This window comes from Pithys albifrons, chromosome 10, assembly GCF_047495875.1.
Source record: "Pithys albifrons albifrons isolate INPA30051 chromosome 10, PitAlb_v1, whole genome shotgun sequence".
Taxonomy (NCBI): Eukaryota; Metazoa; Chordata; class Aves; order Passeriformes; family Thamnophilidae; genus Pithys; species Pithys albifrons.
In genome coordinates, this window is record NC_092467.1 from 9,004,285 (window position 1) to 9,024,321 (window position 20,037).

Sequence of the window (20,037 nt, forward strand, 5' to 3'; positions counted from 1 at the left end):
TCAGAAAGTCAACACCCCCCCGCAAGCTGCTGCCCCATTTCTCTCACTGGGGGTACCCTCACAATAGCGGGGTCCAACACCTCAAATGAGGGGCAGCCCAAAGGTCTCCTGTAAGCAAGGGAGAGCAGCACAAGCTCCATCATAAGCTCACCCTGCTTTCCCTTTCCTTCTTTGCCATTAGCTTCAGCTCCTCTTTGGCATTAATGAGATCCTTCTCCAGCTCTGCTGCCGACATTGTAACTGCAAAGACAGCTTAGTTACTGCAGGGATACCGTGTGCCAGTTCAGACCCCAGGATCACACAGAATCCCTCTTTGACAAGATCAGGCCCCAGTGCTTGTACTCCCCATGATACTGTCTCTCAGTAAATACTCTTCCTTCCTCCCTACTAAATCTTTGAACAGCAGCCCAAAGCAACAGCAACATCCCAGGCCTGCTGTCCTACCCCAGGCAAAGTTCAGGTCCCAAGGCAAAAGCCAAACTAGTTACTCTCATCTCAGCTCAGCCTGAAACAAAGTCAAAAAAACCCCACTGGACAGCATCAGATCTTGAGTAGGAGCACCTCATCTCAAACCTGATACCATCCCTTACTCCCATCCCCAGGTATCATCCAAAAGAGACACACAGATTTATTTCAAAATAATCACTGTTGTTCCAAGCTCTCTACTCTTTCACAGTTTCATGTAACTACATTTGCCCCACAGCATAAATCCCTGGTCATGTCTGAGGACCTCCAAAGAGGCTGTCACCACACTCACCTCCCTCTGCCCTGCAGCTGCTGTCCCCCTGTGGGGATCCGGCAATGGCTGTAGCTCCACAAGCTATTTTCAGTATTTCCTGAAAACACAAAAGCCTCCAGGTTTGCACCTTTATGGGGAATGTGCTGCTTCCCCAGAGCTCCAGGATTGCAACAAAGCTGCTGACTACCCTGTTGACACCTCTGAAATGTGGGAAACCAGTGCAGGGGATCTAGTCAGCCAGCAGGGACAAGTCAAGTGCACCCAGGAGCCATGTGTGGGCAACAGGGTGCTGGCCTTGCTTTATTTGGCACTGGAAGTTGGTGACAGCAAGTGTCTTCACAATAAGGATTAAACAGGTTTCATTCAACTGCAGCAAGCCCATCTTTCAGCTGAGACTCTATAAAGACCTATGTCTCCATCTAAGATGTGGCCCAAAGGACCATGCAGGAACGAAAACACAGAGCTTGGTCAATATACATGTCCCTGGAAGTCCCTAGAGCTCACTGATCCTGGGAATAGAAAACCTGTTTACAGCTGCTTAAAAACATTCAATATGCCAGCTCACCAATAAACCACTAACAGCTGCTCAAGTAGGAGCGTGGTATATGTAGTCTCGGAGCTGTGTTCAGTCTCAAAGCAGGTTTTAGTAAAGCTGCTTTAAAAATACCAATTCCAATTGTGGAAGAGACAGCAAACAGCCAGCAGGCTCTGCCAAGAAATAGTGGGACCTAAAATTAGCTCTCTTGTCCCCTCCAGAATGTGACAATGTCAGGGAGGGGATTACAATACACCAAGGCAGCCCAGCCCAAGGAAGGATTGGGTCAATGCTGGAAGGTCAGAGGGTGGATATCTTTCATACTCACACATGCCCTATGCACCCAAATGCTGCCTGATTAAAACAAAAAGAGACACTGAGTGACACAGGCTGGTGAAATCAAGATCAGAACATCCAGGCAGCATTTCTGCTCCTCAGTTTCTTCTCTTCCTTCTATAGGAAGCCTCTTCCCTAATCCCACTCCCATTTCTATCATTCTCTGTGGTGCTCTCCTCTCTCCCATTTCCTTCTGTGGCAACCAGTCTTCTCTGGAGCTCCAAGTCCACAGGCAGAGAAACAGAGTGCACGATTCTTACTTGGATGGGCTGCCTGTCCTGCTTCAACAGCCTGGCACCAGTCAAGTGGGTCCCAACAGGTTCCTTCCCTAACGTATGCTGGCGCAGCAGTTGTAGCTCACAGCTCCTCTCAGCCAAAGCCTGTGCCATCTTCTCAGTGGCTGCCTGGTTTAGGGGGAAAAAATAGAGGAAGGAAAGGCCATGACCAGGGGCAGGATCACTGTTCCTCTTCTTCAGAGACTATGGGAAACCATCTCAATATTTATCTCTCACATGAGACTCAAAGCCTCTCTACCTGCAGAGGAACAAACTCCTCTATTTCTCTCACCCCATTTGGGAGCTTTTCTTTGCTTAATGAGAGGCAGAACCACCCACCCCAGTCTCCCACTGTGGCTCTGCACACAACTCACTCTGCTCTGCTGCTCTTTGGTGCTCATGGCTTCCAGCAGCTCCCGGATTTCAGCATCGTGCTCCATGGTCTGACGGTTCCGGTCACTAAGGAGATCCTGCAGCATCTTTTCTTTGTGCTGGAGACGCAAGCACAGCTGCTCTGCTACCTCACTCTGCCCTGGACCCAGCTTGCACAGCAGAGTTGCTGTAAGCTCCTGAACAAGGGGGAGAAAGACAGAGATGGAGAGGCATTGCTACCATTAAACTGAAAGTTCTTCAAGGACAAACAACTCTTCTGCCTGGGTGTAGCTGAGAGAGCAGTGTCTCAGCAGGCACAGGTACGTACAGGTGCCAAAAGCAGGCAGCTTCCAAAGCACTGAGCACAGCTTCAGGTGAGGCAGGCAGGCAGCCAGCAGGCTCTGGTTTGGGACCACTCTCTCTACCGACAAAGTGGCTGCAGGCTCAGGAAGCCAAGCTAAGGCCCTACCTCCACTTCCTTATTCCTGTCATGAAGGCAGGTCTGCAGCTGCTGGATGATCCCCTCCTGCTCCTTCTGCCTGCTGCAAGATTTGGCCTCGATCTCCTCCTTGAGCCAGCGGAGGTTTTGGCAGGTTGCAGAGACCTGCTCCAGTTCCAGGGTTTTGGCTTTCAGGAGGCTCTCCAGGCTCTGAGGACCACAACAGAAGAATCTCAGTCAGGGATAGAGACCTAATCCTGAATTAAACAGAACTGGAAATACCAGTCTCTAGTGCTAGCAGAGTAACACAAACTGCTCCCGGTACCTTCTACCCCCAGCCCAGAAACAGAAGTGATCGAGGAACCTGCCCCACACACAGGGACAGAGGAAGACCAACACCTGTAGATGCTCTCCCCAGTAAAAACCAGAGCATTCACAGGAAAGTCTGTCTAGCACCACCCCACATCCAGGCTGGACTCTGCACACCTAGGAACAAGCACTCACGTGAATGGTGGCCTCATTGCTGGAGAGGACATTGCGCAGTCTTTCCAGGTCACTTCCGCGCTCTCGTATTGACAGATGGAGTTGTTGCAGCTCTTGCTCCTTCTTCTCCAGGGCACAGTACTTCTCATCTACTGCTCGCTGTTTGAGAGAAGGATTGCTCAGAATAGGGTAGTAGAGCTCTGCAGCCACCACTCCCTCTGTGGAGGACCTCAGCTCCCCCTTCCAGAGGGTTCATCTGGAAGGCTCGGCCATGAAGAGCGTGTAGAAGACACAGTCACCCCTGGGGCTAACGGCAGCCCAAAGGCTGAGCCTCAGGGACAACTGAGACATTACCTACAGTATGTGCTCACCTCCAGAGCAGCATCCCTGTCACTGACTCGCTGTTGCAGTTTCTCCAACATGGCATTCAAGGCTGCAGGGCTCTTGTCCAAGCTTTGCTGGCATTGCAGAAGCTCCCTTGATTCCTAGAGATTACATACACAGCCCTAGTACTACTGTCAATTCAGAAACATCCCTGGAGAGGAGCACATGAGAGTCAGGGATAATCACCTGCACCCTATGTTTGCTCTACTCTCCACATTAAAGGGTGGTAGAGTCCCAGCACCTAGAGCTGTTTGACAAGCACCTGCCAGGGCTCACCAGGCATTGCTGTGGGCTGATGTACTTGGATAGCTGTGCTTTATTCCCCATCTTGGGAGCTCAAAAGCCTCTCTTTCCTTCCCTTCTTCAAAGGGCATGCATGAAAGCTACAGACAGACTTTTGCATGGCCAAGTACTAAAGGAGGAGCAGGGGCCTCAGTTAATTATGCTCAACTCAAATCTTTCTGCACCTCACCTGCAGAAGCTGCTCCTTGCGAGCCAGCTGCTGACTCAAACGCTGAACTCTCTGTTCCTGGGCCTGCAGCTCACGACATTTCTCCCACTCCACAGCCTGGAGCTTCTGGGCCTTGTCCTGTAGCTCTGCCTGCAGCTGTTGTACCACAGCACGCAGTTCCTGCAAGGGAAAAGCACATATCTTGGAATTCAGTCCTCAACACACCTGTAAACAGCAGGCCAGTCTGCTGCAGCCAAGCACAGCAAGGGCTGTGGGCACAGCCAAAAATCTTCTGCAATACTACAACTTTCACATCTCAAAACATGCTTCCATATCATAAAATTTAAATTTATTTCATTTTCCAGGGTACCCATCCATCTAAATCCCTTGCTCTGGCCACAGGCAGATCTTTACTCAATCCCAGCTAAGCTTGCATCAGGGGACATGAACTTTCTAACACTGCAAAAAGAGATGTGACATTTACATCAATCAAAGATATACAAGTGACAACATACACACTATCACGGGTCTTTGCTGATTCTAAATTCTCAGAGATGAGAATAAGGTTCTGGAGAATTCTCCCTCCCACGTGTGACAAGGGGTTAGGCAAGTGTGCCCAGACTGGCTTAGGCAGAAATGATGAATGAGAGTGGAGCATTACTACATGAGTGCTTTTTAAGTTGTGTAAACCCAGGCTAAGTTGTACCTCATTGTGTTTCCAGGTTGCCTCTTTCTGCTGCTCTTCCTCATGCACCGTGGTCTCTAAGTGCTGGGTGGCTCTCCTGGCTTCAGCCAGTTGATGGTCTTTCTGGCGCTGAGCTCTCTTCAGTTTCTGCACCTCCAGCCTGGTGCAGAAAAGTGTGTTCTGAAGATCGAGCGATGACATTTGCTGCTCCTGGGATGACAGTGGGCTCTCAGACACCTAGAGAAAAACAGGGATTAGAGAAACTTAAAGATTCTCTTCATGTGACGGATTTAAAAATCAGGAACCCTGCAGAATGAAACCCGATACATTTATGGCTTTCCAGGGACATACCTGCGACTGCCCCAGATGGCTTCTGTGTAACATGTCCCTCAGCTTGGCCATTGTCTCATTCTGCCCTTCGATGATACGGTATAGCTCTTCTGTCTGTGAGTCAAAGGACAGGAAGACAAGGCATTGGCGGCAAACTAAGCACAGACTCTCCCATCCCAAGGAGATTAGGTGAACCTAACCCACCAGGCTGGATTATGACACACATCAGCATCACATAAAAAAGGGCTTTGCAAGAAATAATTTACTGAGATACAGGAGGCTAAGCAATGGCTTAAGCATTCCTTTTCAGTCACTGCCTACAGGGCACTGCCTACACTTCCCTCTTTTGGTGAACATCACCCTGCCCACCCAAAACTATTACCTTATTTTCTTTGCTCTTCAGGGCCTCATTCAGACTCTGGATTGTATGATCTTGCCTCTGTGATGTTTCTTGGACTGATTTTAATTCAAAATCCAATTCATTCACCTTTTCCTGTAACAACTGAAAACAGAAATAGGTTGAATTTGTTTAATCCTGCTTAATACTCTCTATAAATGCCTTAAGACTCCCTCCACTCCTTACAGCCTTGGTGTTGACCAGAAGGAGGTCATCGTGGCTCTCTCTAGAGTCTGTAAACATTGCTCGAGTTGGGTGGAGACCGGTGAGTAAACACAAAGCCCTCAGTGCCTCCACAAGACTTAATCCAGTGTTTCTGTGCAGCCCTCACAAACAGGGCAGAGGTTTCAGGCTTAGGTTCACATATCATGCTGCCTCCTACATAATCCAAGAGAGTCTTGCTTAGGCTGCCCAGCAGCCTTCCCACTTTTTATCATTTGTTTCTGTTCCCTTTAAAGGAAAGGGGCTGCTTCAGCCCAACAACCTTCCAAAAATCTGAAGGCAAAATATCAGCATGGAGAAGCTACACATTCACTGATCAAATCAGTGGCTTATTTAGCAACAAGTTCTGCCTCCAGCAGAACAGAGCCCAGCCAGTACCAGGGTGCCAACAGCACGGCTGCAAAGCAAAGTGGGACCTCTTACCAGTCTCCACGGCTGGTTTACAACCTGAGAAACTTTTGTGTTTGACATTCTCACCCTAGAGACACTACTACCCACTCAAACAGTTTCAGGACAGTTTCCTACTTTCACCACAATCTTCATGACGCAGTACATGCTGTGCAGCTAAACAAGTGCTTGTTAGCATTGCTAAACATGCTGCCTGTTGGCACTCTTAATGTTGGATAATATACCTAAGAACTTACTGAAGCCTGAATTTCTGAAGGAGCTGGTGCTGCCACCTACCTTACTCTTACTGTTCATTAATCTACACACCTGTCCTGTTAATTTTCTCTAAGAGACACTCCCCCTAAACTGTTTAAACACAACTGCATTTACTGGACCTTGGATCTCTATTTTATTGATCTCTGAGGTCCAGGCAGCTCCAATAACTTATGGCTGTCCCCAGACTTAAATAAACATCCCATCCAGACTTTTTTCTCCATTTAACCCATTTTCCCAGTGGGTATAATTTACCTTAGAGTTCAAGAACTCAATAATTATGAACACATACCCTTCCCAACATGTGTTAAAGTTGATCTGCCTCAAGAGAATGTTTCTTTCCAAAGGAAGTATTTAAATTGATATGAAAGTAGGACCCCCTCTGTGCTGATCTCCCTTACTGCTTGAAAAAAGAAGGCAGCCTCCATCCTGTCTCTCCTGCACCAGGCTCAGACCATGCAAATCCAGCAGAAAGGGAAATAGGCCTGTGATTCTCTCCTTCACCAGCTTCCAGAAGGCTCCCCAGGCAAGTAGAAATTTCTTCCAAAATAATGATTTGCAAAAATAAATATAGAAAATCTACACAGCCCAGCTGCAGAAAAAAAGGAAATGCTTTCAACTGAAGCTGGCAGATGAGCACTGAGAATCATGCATCAGCACACACCCTTGCTAGAAGAGGGATGCAGGTGCCTGCCTCCAGCTAAGCTGGGAGGAACCCTCCAATGCTAACCACATCAGATTCACTAGGCACTGAATGTGCAGTTCATGAAGAAATACCTTGTTGGCAGCTTCAAAGTGCTGGATTTTGCCCTGCAGCTCTGCAGCATGCAGATCAGACACGTGCTCCCCTGCTGCAGGGTCACCTGGAGCCAGCTGCTGACGATCATCCCGCAAATTCTGGAAACAAAAGAATTATAAAAAATGAGAGAATGGCTCAGCTCCTGCACTGGCTTCTACTATTCAGTTGTCAGCCCTCACACACCTTGCTGCAAGGGGTTAAACACATCCACTGTGCTTTTCCAACTGCCTGTGATACATCACCCTGTCTGTGTCTCCCTTCACCTGGGTGGTAGGCTGGCACCTTGGAGCATTCTTTCTGACCTGCCAGGAGTGCCCTGCTGCCCTGATGCTTTGGTTGGGCTCCCTGTCTCTTCTTCCTCCTGTACCGGGAACCCAGCAGCTTGTTTGGCTCTAGCCACTGCCTCAAGGCTGCTAATGGATCTTGTCCCCACACCCAAGCCACTTCCCTGAAACCTCCTCTCCCTTCCCATGTGCCCTGTTGGTTTAGAAAAGCTTCAAAACCAGCACCAAACTTGTTCCTATACTCTGCCAAACTTCTGTGTCTTCATCAAACCCACAACTTTCAAATCCTTTCCACTAGCTCCCCTCCTGCCATAACCCAGCAGTCACCCCCCACTCCGAACCCCTCCACTCTGGGCCCTCCTTCACAGCTCCCCATGCTCTGGCAGCCACACTGTATACAATTCCCTGCAGCTCCTCAAACAGGAGCAAATTCAGCGCCACAGCTGAGATTTTTTTCATAACACATACCCATTTATTGAGAATGTAAACAGCCTACTTTCTGACATGTGGCACGCCAGACTCGCCTGGCTGAGCACACACTAATCCCTTGTCATCCCTGCTTACTATTTCTTTGCCTCCCGCCCAGTGAGTTAACTCCTTAGGGCAGTATTCAATCCCAGCCTCCCTCCCCAGCCCTCAAAGGACTCATTCAGTATTCCTGAATATCATCAGTGCCACAACACTGACTGTAGTGGTGCCTGGTCTAAGTGGGAGTCCCGGCAAGCACAGGTTTGCAGTGCAGAGGCCATGGAGCACACAGCACCACCAGCTCAGGCAGCGCAGCACAAGAACAGGCAGCTATGATTAGCCCTGTCAGGGTGAATCCTCATCTTCAGCAGTCACAGCAACACTGTTTCTGGGAAAGCCAATCAGTGCAGGGAAGCTCTCCCAGGTCTCTGCGTGGCCACTCACACGCAGGAGCTGCCATACAGGAACAATGCTTCCCTTACCATAATGTTTTGTTAGCATTTTAGTGAAAACTTAATTGCAGAAAGTAATTTCAATTTTTCCCAGCCAGAAGGCTTTGGATCAGACACGGGGACCTGCAGGAACGTGTCACACAGCAGCTCTTTTGACATAAAACAGAGAAAGGAAAAAAAAAAAAGAAAACACATATTTCCTCAAAATTTGCACATTAAAAAAAGGCATAAAGCCTGGAAAGAGCTAAAAGCAGAGAGGAGAAAGGCAAAGCCAGAGTCCAAAGTTCCAAAGTCCAAGCTGCCTCCCTCGTGCTCTCCTGCAGCCATGTCAGGTGCAGAGCTCCCCAGCAGCTTCTCCATCAGTATTTTACTGACTATCTCAGCACAGCCCCAGCAATGCCAGCACACACTGATCCGGATAAAATTCTTCTTTAAAAAATAATAATCACGGCATTATCTAAGCCTGCCAAGCTCAAATCTGCCCAGAACATCGGGTAGGGGACTGGCTGGCAGCAGGGCACTGTCTCCCTCTCTTCCAGCTGCGGGAGCATCTGACAAAGGTGCCATTCGGTGCCACTTCCCTGGGGCTGTGGTGGGGAAGGGAAGGAATTGTCGGTTCAAGAAAACGCCCAAGAAGACAATCGCTACAAGGTCACACGCCCCGACACCAGACTGCCCAGTAAATTTAAAGAACTGCAGCTTCCCTAAAGCAGTAAGGGATCTGTGGTCCTATACATCCTAGAAATTCCTTATGCACAGGAATTGCTGGACAGCATCACCTGACTTTCAGAAAGAGCATTGCTTTTACCAAGAGAAAGAAAAATAATTTGTACAAGAAACATTCAGCCTACTAACTGCATCTGATTCCCCATGTTTGCTGTTAAAGCTATCCCAAGGATTGAGCCCTTCCCCCTTCAGCCAGAATCGGTGCCGAAGACCTGCTGCTGTCACGGCAAGAAACAGGCAGTAAAAAATCCTGCAGGCTGAATTCCTGGCAGGGACGGTCAGATGGCAGAGGCTGAAGAAATTCCTCAAATGCAGTTCCCAGACGAGGATGGCCATGTGTGAAACAAAGACAAGCTAAGCTGTAAAGATGACACGTTGACTGTGCCACGTTCTCTGTTCAGAACAAGCCCATTTGTACGCTGCATGCAGGGAAAGTCAGGAGCAAGTGACACCGAGAAGGGGAGTAGCATGGATGCCCTAGTTCACATCCTCAGCCTCTGGCTGCCAGCTCGATGCCTTTGAGCTCCAGATGAAAATTAGTTCCCTACATTCCTCCCTACATCGTTTCTTGAGCAGGCTTTTATGGAAAAGCACACAGCTCCGGGAAACGCCCAAACAGATGGGGCAGCAAGCAGCGCCGGCTGAAGAGGAAGCGCAATTCAGCACTGCCACAGTTGCCATAGTAATAAACGAGCATTTTTCTAATCCCCCAGGCTACCTACAGTATTAGGCAGCACTAAGGCTGCTAATGGGAATGCAATTAGGCTGACATGGATATTCCTGAATTGAAGCTGACTGAGGCCTGCTATTCATTAAAGAAAGTGGTAAAGAAGTTACAAGTTCAGCTTTTTGACTGCATATTAATGAATGTTTCTTTAAGCCAGCAAAACAGAGGCAATCTGGAGCTAGGGCTCCTAGGAAGGCAGGTAACAGCATGCCAAAAGCAGGAGCTTTTGTAACCTGTCAGCAATACCTGCCGTTAATTGATGAATCTCTTCAAAGGATCAGAAAATAAACCAATTATCTAGAATACCAACCCTACAATCATCCTCTGGCACAAATCCACCTGCAAGGAAAACACCTTTTCCTCAGGGCACACGCCACAGATGCCTGGGCAGATCTGCACGTCAGCCAGGTGGGAGGCCTGACCTGCAGAGGCAGGGCTGAAGACAGGCGTTCCTCACACTCCATCATTACTTAAGCACAAGGAAAATACACCTGTCGGAAAACACATGCCCAGAAGCCTAAAACATTCCCTTTGGTTGAGGATAAAAGTGACACCGACTTCTTCAAGAGAAAGCTGAAGCGAAGCTGGTGCTTTCTCATAAGAAAAATGACAAAGAGCTTAGACCCATCTAGCAGGCTGAATTGTCAGGGCTCATGGTGGGTGGGAGGGAGGGAGGTTAATTGCCCAGAACAGGGAGAAAACAGGCGACAGGAGAATGACAGAGAAGCAGCACACCTAAAAAGGACAGAGCTGCCTATTCTTAGCCCTGGTTCAGCAACACGTGGCTATCTGTATTATCTCAGCATAGAAGAATCCCCAGTGGGCTCAGCGTTGGACCACGAGGACACTGCTCAATGGAATGGCACCACCATGACCTCTACCTGTACCCGCAGTGGCATATAATCCTCACAGAGGTCATCCCACAGCTCCTGCAGTTCAGAAATCTCCAGGGCAAGACCCAAAGGAGCTCTGGAAAACGATTTCCTGTCTGTGTTCAGGAAGGCAGAACCAGCATAGGCTAAGCCAGCAGAAGCACTGCCATCCGCCAAGTCACGGCTGAGCTTAGGAGAGGGCAAGCTGGACTTCACAGGAATAGGTAGTCGGCTGCCTCGGGGGCTCTGAAGGGGTTTGTAGTCCAAAGTCTTAATCAAATTGAGGGCCAGCTCCAGCCTGTTCCCACTCAGTGAAGAGTTTGGGGTCACACGGTCATCTGAGAAATCGTCGTATTTTCCATTCCCTTTCACCCCCTTATCTACATCTTCCTCCTTCTGCTGCGGAGGGCTCGCCTCCACGGTGGTGTCCAGGGACTCGACAGAGGATGCAGGTGTGCCTTCCTCCATGCTCTCCCCATCCACAGCCACTCTGGAGCTCGTGGACTCGGCCACATCACCCACGGATGACTCCTCATTGCCCATGCTGGCCGACCACCGGCTGGACAGCCCGCAGGAGATGCTCCTGGCCACCTTTCGGGGCACTTTGCAAATGGCTTCATAGTCGGCGTCGGCCACCCGCAGGGCAGCACAGCCCCGGCAGCGTCGCGGGCGGCTCCCGGCTGCCTCCGAGCCGTGGCAGCTGTGCAGATCCAGGCTGTGCTCCTCTTGGTCCGTCCAGTACTCAAACCCAGAATAAGCAAAGTCCTCCTGCAGGAGGGCAGCATACCGTGCATCAGGCAGGTTAGAAAGGTCCACAGTTCCATCCCCAGCCCTGTCCTCCGCGCTCGACTCGTCGTTGTTCCTGCGGTACATGCTTGCGATGCAGAACTTGAGGCGGTCCTTCTCCAGCAGCAGCTTCTGCAGGCGCTCGATGGAGAGCGCTTCGATGCGGGCGATGACGGTGTCGAACCTGTAGATGCGGTCCAGCATGAAGGCACACTTGCTGCAAGCGAACTCGGACCTGCCATCCCGGCACAGCTCCCTGCCCAGGACGTGGGAGAGCAGCACCTGGAGGTTCAGCTTGGCCGCCGTGTGGAAGATCCATCGCCGCTGGTTGCCGCACAGCTCCCGCGCGCAGATCCGGCAGGTTTCCTTCATCCTCCCTCCGTCCCTCCCTCCCGCCCCGCACCCAAACCTGCTTTCAGACCTTCCCGAGGTCAGCGCATCTCCCGGCTACAGCTCTCTCAATCCCCGAGACCTCCGGCACGTCTCACCGCACCAATCCCCCCCTTTAGGCGTGAGGGACGCGCCGGGACTCCTGATGCTACAAAAACATCCCACCCTACGCCGCCTCGTTCACATCCTCACTGCCACACCTGAGCTGCCCTCTCTCTTGGTGTCCCTCTTCAGCCTCCCCGATGCTGCCCCCTGTCCTCACAGCTCGCCCCCCCGATGCTGCCCCCTCTCCTCGCAGCCGCCGTGCCTGGGGCTGCCCCTCACCGCGGGCCGCCCGTGCCCCGCCGCCCCCCGGCCCCGGCCCTCGCCCCCCGCCCCGAGGATGCTCCTGCCACGGCGGCGCCCGGCTTCTGGCTCAGATTTCAAGATGGCGTCGGCGGATACAGCCCCTGCGCATGCGCAGAGCCCGCAAAGCACGCCGGGAAACGTAGTCGCCACGCTCGTGCCGCGCCTGGGCAGTGGCGACCCGAGCCCCGCCCGGACACAGCGGCAGCGGAGGGGACCGCGACAGTGACAACGACAGCGACAGTGCACGGGTCCAATCTCAGTGCCAGAGGCCCCCACGCTACTGCTTGGCTCCAGTACCAATGCCCGCCCCGGTGCCAGGTCCCCACCCTAGTGCCTTTGTCCCAACGCCAGTGGAGTGCCTGTCCCAGTGCCTTTGCCACGTCCCAGTGCCAGTGCCAGTGCCTGTCTCGGTGCCAGGTCCCCACCCCAGTGCTTTTGCCACGTCCCAGTGACAGTGCCCAGCCCCAGTGCCCAGCCCTGGCAGGCAGTGCCAGGTGGCCATGTCACCATGTCACCAGCACCTGCACAGCACTCCATGCCAGCCGGTGGGCACACACCAAGGTCCCCAGTAGGACCACCACACAGGCAGCACTGATGGCCTGTGGCTGCTGGGGGACAGCGCTGTGCCACCAAGATAGGTCATGGCCAGAGCTGTGGGGCTGTCACGAACATGCTGCTCTGATCTCTCACAACCCCAAAATCCTGCCTGGCACCCTGCCAGGCTGCCGAGGGTATTTTAAGACCCAGGATTTAAATGGCAAGCGGGTGCAGGCAACACCAACACACACACAAGGACTGCCCAGGATAGTGGCCTCTCCCTTGACAGCATGCACCGTGTTCTCCCAGACCCCCCGCTCCTCTCAGCTCCGTGGCACAGCTGTGCCTGACACTGCCAGGCTGGATGTGGCACAGCCCTGGCCAGAATCCCAGAAAGGATGACAACTGCCAGCCAAGCCCTGGGTGGTCATGCTCCTTGAGCCCAGGGTACTGGACTGGGGTCCCCCCACCTTTACCCACCTACCTGCTCCTCCATGACCTGGGGTTCCTCCAGGCGCTGCTGCAGGTCCCTCTTCTCTGCTGACAGCATTTCCACGAGCTGGTTGCTGGCAGCCAGCTCTTGGGTCAGTTCTTCAATCCTCCTGAGAAGGAGGGAAGGGCAGGGGATGCTCAGGGACTGTGATGGCTCCAGGATGGCAATGGAACAGCTGGCAGGGGTCAGTCTCCAGGGCAAAGCAGAGCAGCCTCACAGCTGCTCCCACTTCCCCACAGCCCAGCTCTCTCCCCTTGGTCACCCCACCAGATTACTGTAGCCCCTCAGTCACGCACAGCACAATCCCCTTGGTAGTTCCCAAGGACTGGCACAAGCAGGCAGCACAGAGGGGACATATCCTGGGCACCCACCTCTGGACCATGGAACTACAGCCATCATCGCTCCTGTCCTTCTCCTTTGTCCTTGCAGCTTCCTTCAGCTTCCCTGTCAGCTCCCGGCATCTCTCCGCCTCGGCTTTGGCCAGCGCCGTGGCCTGCTCAGCCTCACTCCGTGCCAGCCTGGCCTCCTGCATGGCAGCAGGGTGAGCCCCAGTCACCATCCCCCAGCTCCTGCCTGGCTCCCACCATCCCTGGACTAACCTCTTGCAGGAGCTGGATCTTGTTCTCCAGGAGCTCATAGACGTGCTCCGACTCCCGCTGCCTCTCCTCATACTGCTGCCGGAGTGCTGCCTGGCTGCGGGTCGTCTGGTTCTCTGCAGCCACCCTGCTGGGCACAGCACAGCATGGCAAGGCATGGCACAGCTTGGCACAGCATGGCAGGGCATGACACCTCACATAAGATGGCATGGCTTGGCACAGTATGACACAGCATGGCTTCCCTTTGCAAAAGCCCCCACCCCAAACCAGCCGGGCTGAGCACTCTGTACCGCCCCAGGTGCTCCCAGCCCAGCTCCCCCCATGCTGTGGGTGCTACTTCTACAGGACCCCCCCCCAAAGGACATGCTGTAACCCTCCCAGCACTGCTGTCCTGAGGACACAGCTCCATTGGCAGCACCAAGTCATACTCAGACTCTGACTCATCAAAGCACTCGCCACACACTCCCAAAACCAGCAGCTCCCTGACTGTTGCCCAGCAGTGCCCCACTCTGAGACACCCGTGCCATGGCCCCTGGGCATGTCACTGCCCTCCCCCACCAAACAGGTGCTGCCTTTTATTTTTGGCTGACACCAGGGGTGTAAGAGGAGCCCTGCGGGTGCTCAGCCCCACTGCAAACCCCTTCAGCCCCACTGCTGGCCCCTCCACTGCCCGCTGCGGGCAGGGTGCAGGCAGACACCTGCTGTCCCCACGCTCACACAGCCACCACAGACGGCATGTGGGCACCATGTCTGCCCCAGGGTGAGGGGCTGGGCCAGCCCCACTCACCATGTGTTGTCCAAAGCTTGTTGCTTCTCCTGCAGCTCGCGCTTCAGGCTCTCCACCTCCACCTTCAGCTCAATGTTCTATGAAGAGGGAAGGAGATGGGTAGAATGTCCCCCATGCTTGTCCAGATCCCTCAGCCCCACAGCCCATGGGAATGTACCAGAAGTGGCATGGGCAACTCCCACCCCACAGCAGAGCTTCGGGTCCTCCGGGCACTGAGCGACACGGGTTGTATTTTAACCTGCTGGTGCTGAGATGGGGTGTACCCACATCATCTGCCCTCACAGTGGGACTGCCACCCACCCTGGGCACCCCACCAGGCTGGGGATGCCCTATCCAACTCCTTCCCTGCTCCTGTCAAAGGAAGCAAGGGGCAAACTCCCACACAGCAACTCTTCCAGCCTCAGTGCCCCACGCTCTCCCTGGCATCCCCCCTGGCTGCACCCCCGTGAACCCATTCCCTCCCAGAAAAGAGAGGGCACTGGGAGGGAAAGCTCCTCGTCCCTGTCCCCCACAAGCGCTCACCCGTCGGTAAACATCGTCCAGGCTGCCCTCGCCCTTCTGCTGGACGCGCTCCTCCAGAAAGTAGATGCGCAGCTTGAGGCTGAAATTCTCTTTCTTGAGGTCGTTGAGGTGCTGGGAGAGCGTGCGGTACCCATTAGCCATGGCCGGCGCTCCATGGGCCGGGCATCCCGGCACCCCTCACATGGCGCCGTCGGGGACACAGCCCAGGGTTCCTGCCCGCTCGCAGCTCCCGTCACTGGCCCCGCTGCTCTCCCTTTCCTCTTTTTTTTCGCCTCCCAGAGCTATTTGAGGAATCGCTGGAGCGGGGACAGCGGGTGGTGAAACCCGAGCCCCGGAGGCCCCCACGCGCCGCAGCCAGGAGGGCGGTGAGGGGATAGCGGCGCCCGGGGGGGGTGAGCCCCCTCTCCCCCTGCCACCACCACCTGCCCCGCGGCCCCCTCCGGCACTCCGCTGGCCCCTGGTGCGTCCAGGGGAGCCGGCATGTATCCTACAAGCACCCGACAGCGCCGGGAGGGTCCTGGCAGTGTCATGGATGTTCCTGGCACCCCGCGGTCTCACCTGTTCAAAGTCCCGCAGGGTCTGTGTCTGGGCGAGGCGACCCATCTCCAGATCCCGGAGGAGACACGTTTGCATGAAGGGACCAGACTGGCGCTGAGCGCTCGGGGGACCACGGGGCCCCTCTGGCTCAGCTGGCAGAGGGTCCTCGTCGCCTTCACCCCATGACTCGTCTTGGGAAGCTAGGAGGGAGCGTGGGCGAGTGGCAGTCAGATGAGCAAAGTGGCTGCTTCACACACTGCCTGCCTCTGAGATGTCACCAGGAGAGACATGGGGATGGCTCGGGGACCAGAGAGCCACTGGCACATCCCCCTTGGCAGGGCACGGGAACAGGGCATGTGGGGTACCAGGAGGCTCTCGGGGTGCCTTACCCTCCATGCAGCTGGCTCTGGGGAGCACGGCTGGCACGTCACCACTGCAGGGATCCCTGCGGAGAGGAGCACATGGCCGTGTCACACACGGCATCAGGGGTCCAGCCCCCAGGACCCTCCATGCACCAGCCAGCGCTGTGCCAGAGGGGCCAGGGAGGGCACACGGGGTTTCTGTGCACACGTGGGCGTGCACGTGTGCGTCCCCACAGCCACAGGGCAGCGGCTCTAAGTGCAAAGACACAAAGCCCTGGGGGCTGTGTGGATGGCGGTGTTCCCTTAGCAGCACTTTAACTCCATTAGCAGCCCTAGCAGGGACACCTGAGTCCCTGCAGAAGCCCCCACAGCCTCCGGGAGGGGGCCTGAGTGCATGAGGCAGGGCTGGCCCTGGCTGCTCTCTGTGCCCCTCTGCTATCACGGCTCACCAGCTCCTCACTGCAGATGCAGTCAGGTTTATTTTCAGCTGAGAAGGGTGAGTCATTTCATGATTTAAAAGAAAGAGAAAAAAACAACAAATACAAAACCCCCATGTTGATTTTTTTTTCCTTTAAAGAAATCCAAGTATTTACTTTCTAATCTCATCCTGACAACTTTTTGGTGGGGTCCCATGGGCAGGGAGGTGGGCACTTGCCGCAGCATCAGGGTTGGCACAGTGCCCTGCCCTTATCCATGAGACTGAGCACCAAGAGCCAGGCAGAGCCAGCAGTTTCCAGTGGCACAAACCATGATGAGGGCCCTGGGAGCACATTCTCAGAGCTCTGCACACCACACCAGCACCTTGTAGCAGGGGACACAGCACTGCCCACCTGGGAGGGAGCAGAGGAGACAGACACCGGATGTCATGGCCCCTGCAGCAACAACATGTCATGGAGAGAAACTGAGACATGATGGCTTTAAACACACAAATACTTGTCAGGCACTCTGCACCCTGCCAGGCACCACAACTAGCACGATACTCAGAGGCACAGCACCCAGAGGTATAGCACCCAGGGCACCAAAGGTGTTGTACCTGGAGGGGCAGCACCCAGAGGTGCCCAGAAACCCCCAAGGTACAATAACCAGAAGCATGATGCTTGAGGACACCTGATACCTAGAGGCATCCAAATTTCAGTAACCAGAAGTATGATTCCAGAGGAACACCATCCAAAGAGGCATGACCTCTGGAGGCATGACTCCCCAGGAGGACCGATGCTTAGGGGTACAATACTCAGAGATGAAAATCCAAGGAGCCACGATAGCCAGACTTGAGGTGCATGAGGATGCGCAGCACTCAAGGAAACACAGTACCCAGTGGCATAATATCTCAAGATATAGTATCTGTGGAGGCAAAATACCCAAAAAGGCACATTACCCAGTGGCATAACATTCAAGGAGGCATGATACCCAGAAGTGTAATACCCAGAGACACAACAATCAAGAAGGATGACAGCCAAACACCTGATGCCCAAGGAGATGTGATACCCAGAGGCACAATCCCTATGGAAACACAGCACAGGGGCCAAGGAGGTGCAAATCCCAGGGATGCTGTGGGATAATGACCAAGAAGCCAGTCAAGGGCTAAGGGTACACAGCCTACATTGTGCACCCTCCACGTTATCTTTGTGGATGGAGACATGCATAGCTGGCATCAAGAAAGAATGTGAGTTGGCTGAAGGAGGAGGTCTTGTGGAGCTGGGATGGTCCTCCTTTGGCTCTGACAAACTGCACAGAATGGAACAAAGTTGTATGACTGGAATTTTGAAGGACACCAAAAGAAGTAACTTTTTTCCCTGATTAAGTCTAATTTAAATAAGAAAATGCACACCACTGCACATGCTAATAACCTTAATGAAGTACATGCTGCCACATATATGACTCTATTATCCAACTCTCTGCTTACATGATGCTATAGGTAACATAGGAGGAGGGAGATCAGATTGGGCTGTATATAAGGAAGGTAAAAATTTCACCTAGTTAGGAAAAAATACCTTAGAGACAGTCAACAGGCTACTCTCCTCTCCCTTGTCCCAAGTCATGGATGCCTACTTTCTGAGTACTATTATTATTGCCTGGGTTAACACAAGAGTGCACCACCCTGAGAGGGAATATAATGTGCCCAAAAATGTTGGAAAAACAAGAATAAAGCAATTATTTGTGCAGTCTTGGGGGATCACTAATCTTGTGCACAAAAAGAAAGCAAAGAGCCCACTGTCCCCCCAAAAATGAGGAAGTTAAAATGCTATTTGCCAGAGCTGAAAATAGGGAAAAACATGTGCAGAACAGTTAGAGGAAGAAAGGAAAAAAAAAAAAACAAAATTGGAAGAAAAGGTAGAGGTGATGCTTATGCAGGCTGCCAAACACCCAACATCATATAGATTAGAAAACTGATTGTACCCCCTGAGGAACAGGATGGAAACATATGGGGTGACCTCAATGACAGAAAACTGGGGAAAGATGATTCTTTGTCTCCTTCGAATTCCCATGAGTACGATGCAAGATGCATTAGAGAACCAGAAAAAACAGCTGAACCTTGGGGAGGAGTGGGATATCATACCTGAAAAACAATCCCATTCAATCTGATTCAGATGCACTGTGGCCATGAGCCAGGCAGGACTGAAATCCTATCGATGCATACATAATAATGGCCCACATCCTCTGATTCCAAGTGGGCCTTCTCGACTATTAATGCAATCTCTAATAGATAAGGAACTCAAATTCCCATATTAACACAGCAGGACACTGAGAAGATGCACAGAGGCAAAATCACTAGAGTGGATACAGCAAGTGCTATGTGCCAAACCGCCAAGGTTAATTTGTGGCTCCCAGGCGATAAGCACATATCCCCTCCTCATTTTGCAGTAAAAGATCACAATGAAAACATTTTGGTGTTTGATGAGCTGAGCAGCCAAACCTGGCAGCTGCTGCATGGCAGTGTTTGGTCCTTCAACCCTGACCCGAAAAGAAATCCAGAGACTACACTGCGTTCACTCCCCACAGTGCCCGCACTCCCTGATGCAAAAGCTACTAATGTATCACAATAACTAATTGTTGCTGCAACACAATGGAACTTCTGAAGTTAACAGCTGATTTTAAAGACAACAAATCATCTCCAGAGCCCACTCCCCATATAAATCATCAGTTTGGCTAGTCCAAAAACTGGTCTCGAGATGGTAACTAACTATTGATTACCAACACATTGACAGTGTGGGAAATCAATTATCAATGCCAATAATGAGCCTTTAACCACTGCTGTGCCAAATATCGAGGCACTAGTAACTCAAATTCAGGGAGTGTCCCACTTATGGATGGCAACCCGAGATATAAAAGATATGGTTTTTATGATTCCACTCTGAGAACACAATAAGACTTTATTCATCTTCCACTTGCAAGGCATTTTAAACATTTTAATAGGTTGTACCAAGGATATAAACACTCTCCCAACTGTTGCTCATAACACTCTAGCAAAAGTCTTAGCCACAATCTCTGTCCTACCAAAAGTTAGGATGTGTCAGTATATCAGTGATACCATCATCATAAAATCCTCCCAGAATGGCTTGGTTTGGAAAGGACCTTAAAGACTAACTAGTTCCAACATTCCTGCCACAGGCAGGGACACCTTCCACTAGACCAGGTTGATCAGGGTCCATCCAGTCTGGCCAAGAAAACTTCTAGGAATCGGGCATCCACAGCTTCTTTGTGCAATCTGTTCCCAGAGAATGGGGGTTCAGTGAATACAGTTCCTATTGTAATCTGTGGCAAAAGGGGGCAGAAGAGCCAGAGAGAACACTAGATTTTAGCTGCCACTCATTCAATGCCACTGGAATGTGATATTCCAGTTTTGAGAAGGGATTGCTGTCCCTGGTACGGGCAGTGACACAAGCAGAACAGATAATAAGGAAAGAACAGAGTGAGACCATACAGGGGAATACCCAATGCCTAATAACAGGCCAGCCTGGGCTGGTTAAAATGCCTCAGACTGGGACCATGATAATGGTACTAACACAAAAATAGCCTTATGCCTCGAAAACAAAATATTACTC

General features: G+C 52.2%; 1 protein-coding gene across 11 annotated transcripts in view; it reads right to left on the reverse strand.

Annotated features, from left to right (window-relative positions):
• The window catches only part of PDE4DIP (phosphodiesterase 4D interacting protein), a 36,693-nt gene that overhangs the window by 13,389 nt on the left and 3,267 nt on the right, over nt 1-20,037 (reverse strand). For 4 of the 11 annotated variants that reach the window (XM_071565685.1, XM_071565692.1, XM_071565686.1 and 1 more), the window contains exons 1-13: nt 10,646-11,801; nt 7,086-7,205; nt 5,412-5,531; nt 5,051-5,143; nt 4,721-4,936; nt 4,036-4,194; nt 3,551-3,664; nt 3,201-3,338; nt 2,727-2,906; nt 2,260-2,454; nt 1,871-2,014; nt 758-836; nt 152-240 (exon numbers count right to left, since the gene is read on the reverse strand). In XM_071565685.1, the coding sequence (XP_071421786.1) occupies nt 152-240; nt 758-836; nt 1,871-2,014; nt 2,260-2,454; nt 2,727-2,906; nt 3,201-3,338; nt 3,551-3,664; nt 4,036-4,194; nt 4,721-4,936; nt 5,051-5,143; nt 5,412-5,531; nt 7,086-7,205; nt 10,646-11,794 (2,796 nt within the window). In that variant the 5' untranslated portion in view covers nt 11,795-11,801. Of the gene's footprint in view, nt 1-151; nt 241-757; nt 837-1,870; nt 2,015-2,259; nt 2,455-2,726; nt 2,907-3,200; nt 3,339-3,550; nt 3,665-4,035; nt 4,195-4,720; nt 4,937-5,050; nt 5,144-5,411; nt 5,532-7,085; nt 7,206-10,645; nt 11,802-13,181; nt 13,300-13,561; nt 13,717-13,789; nt 13,917-14,573; nt 14,651-15,095; nt 15,207-15,653; nt 15,833-16,021; nt 16,078-20,037 lie in introns of those variants that run through there. The other 7 variants (XM_071565691.1, XM_071565688.1, XM_071565690.1 and 4 more) reach the window with 5 other exon arrangements.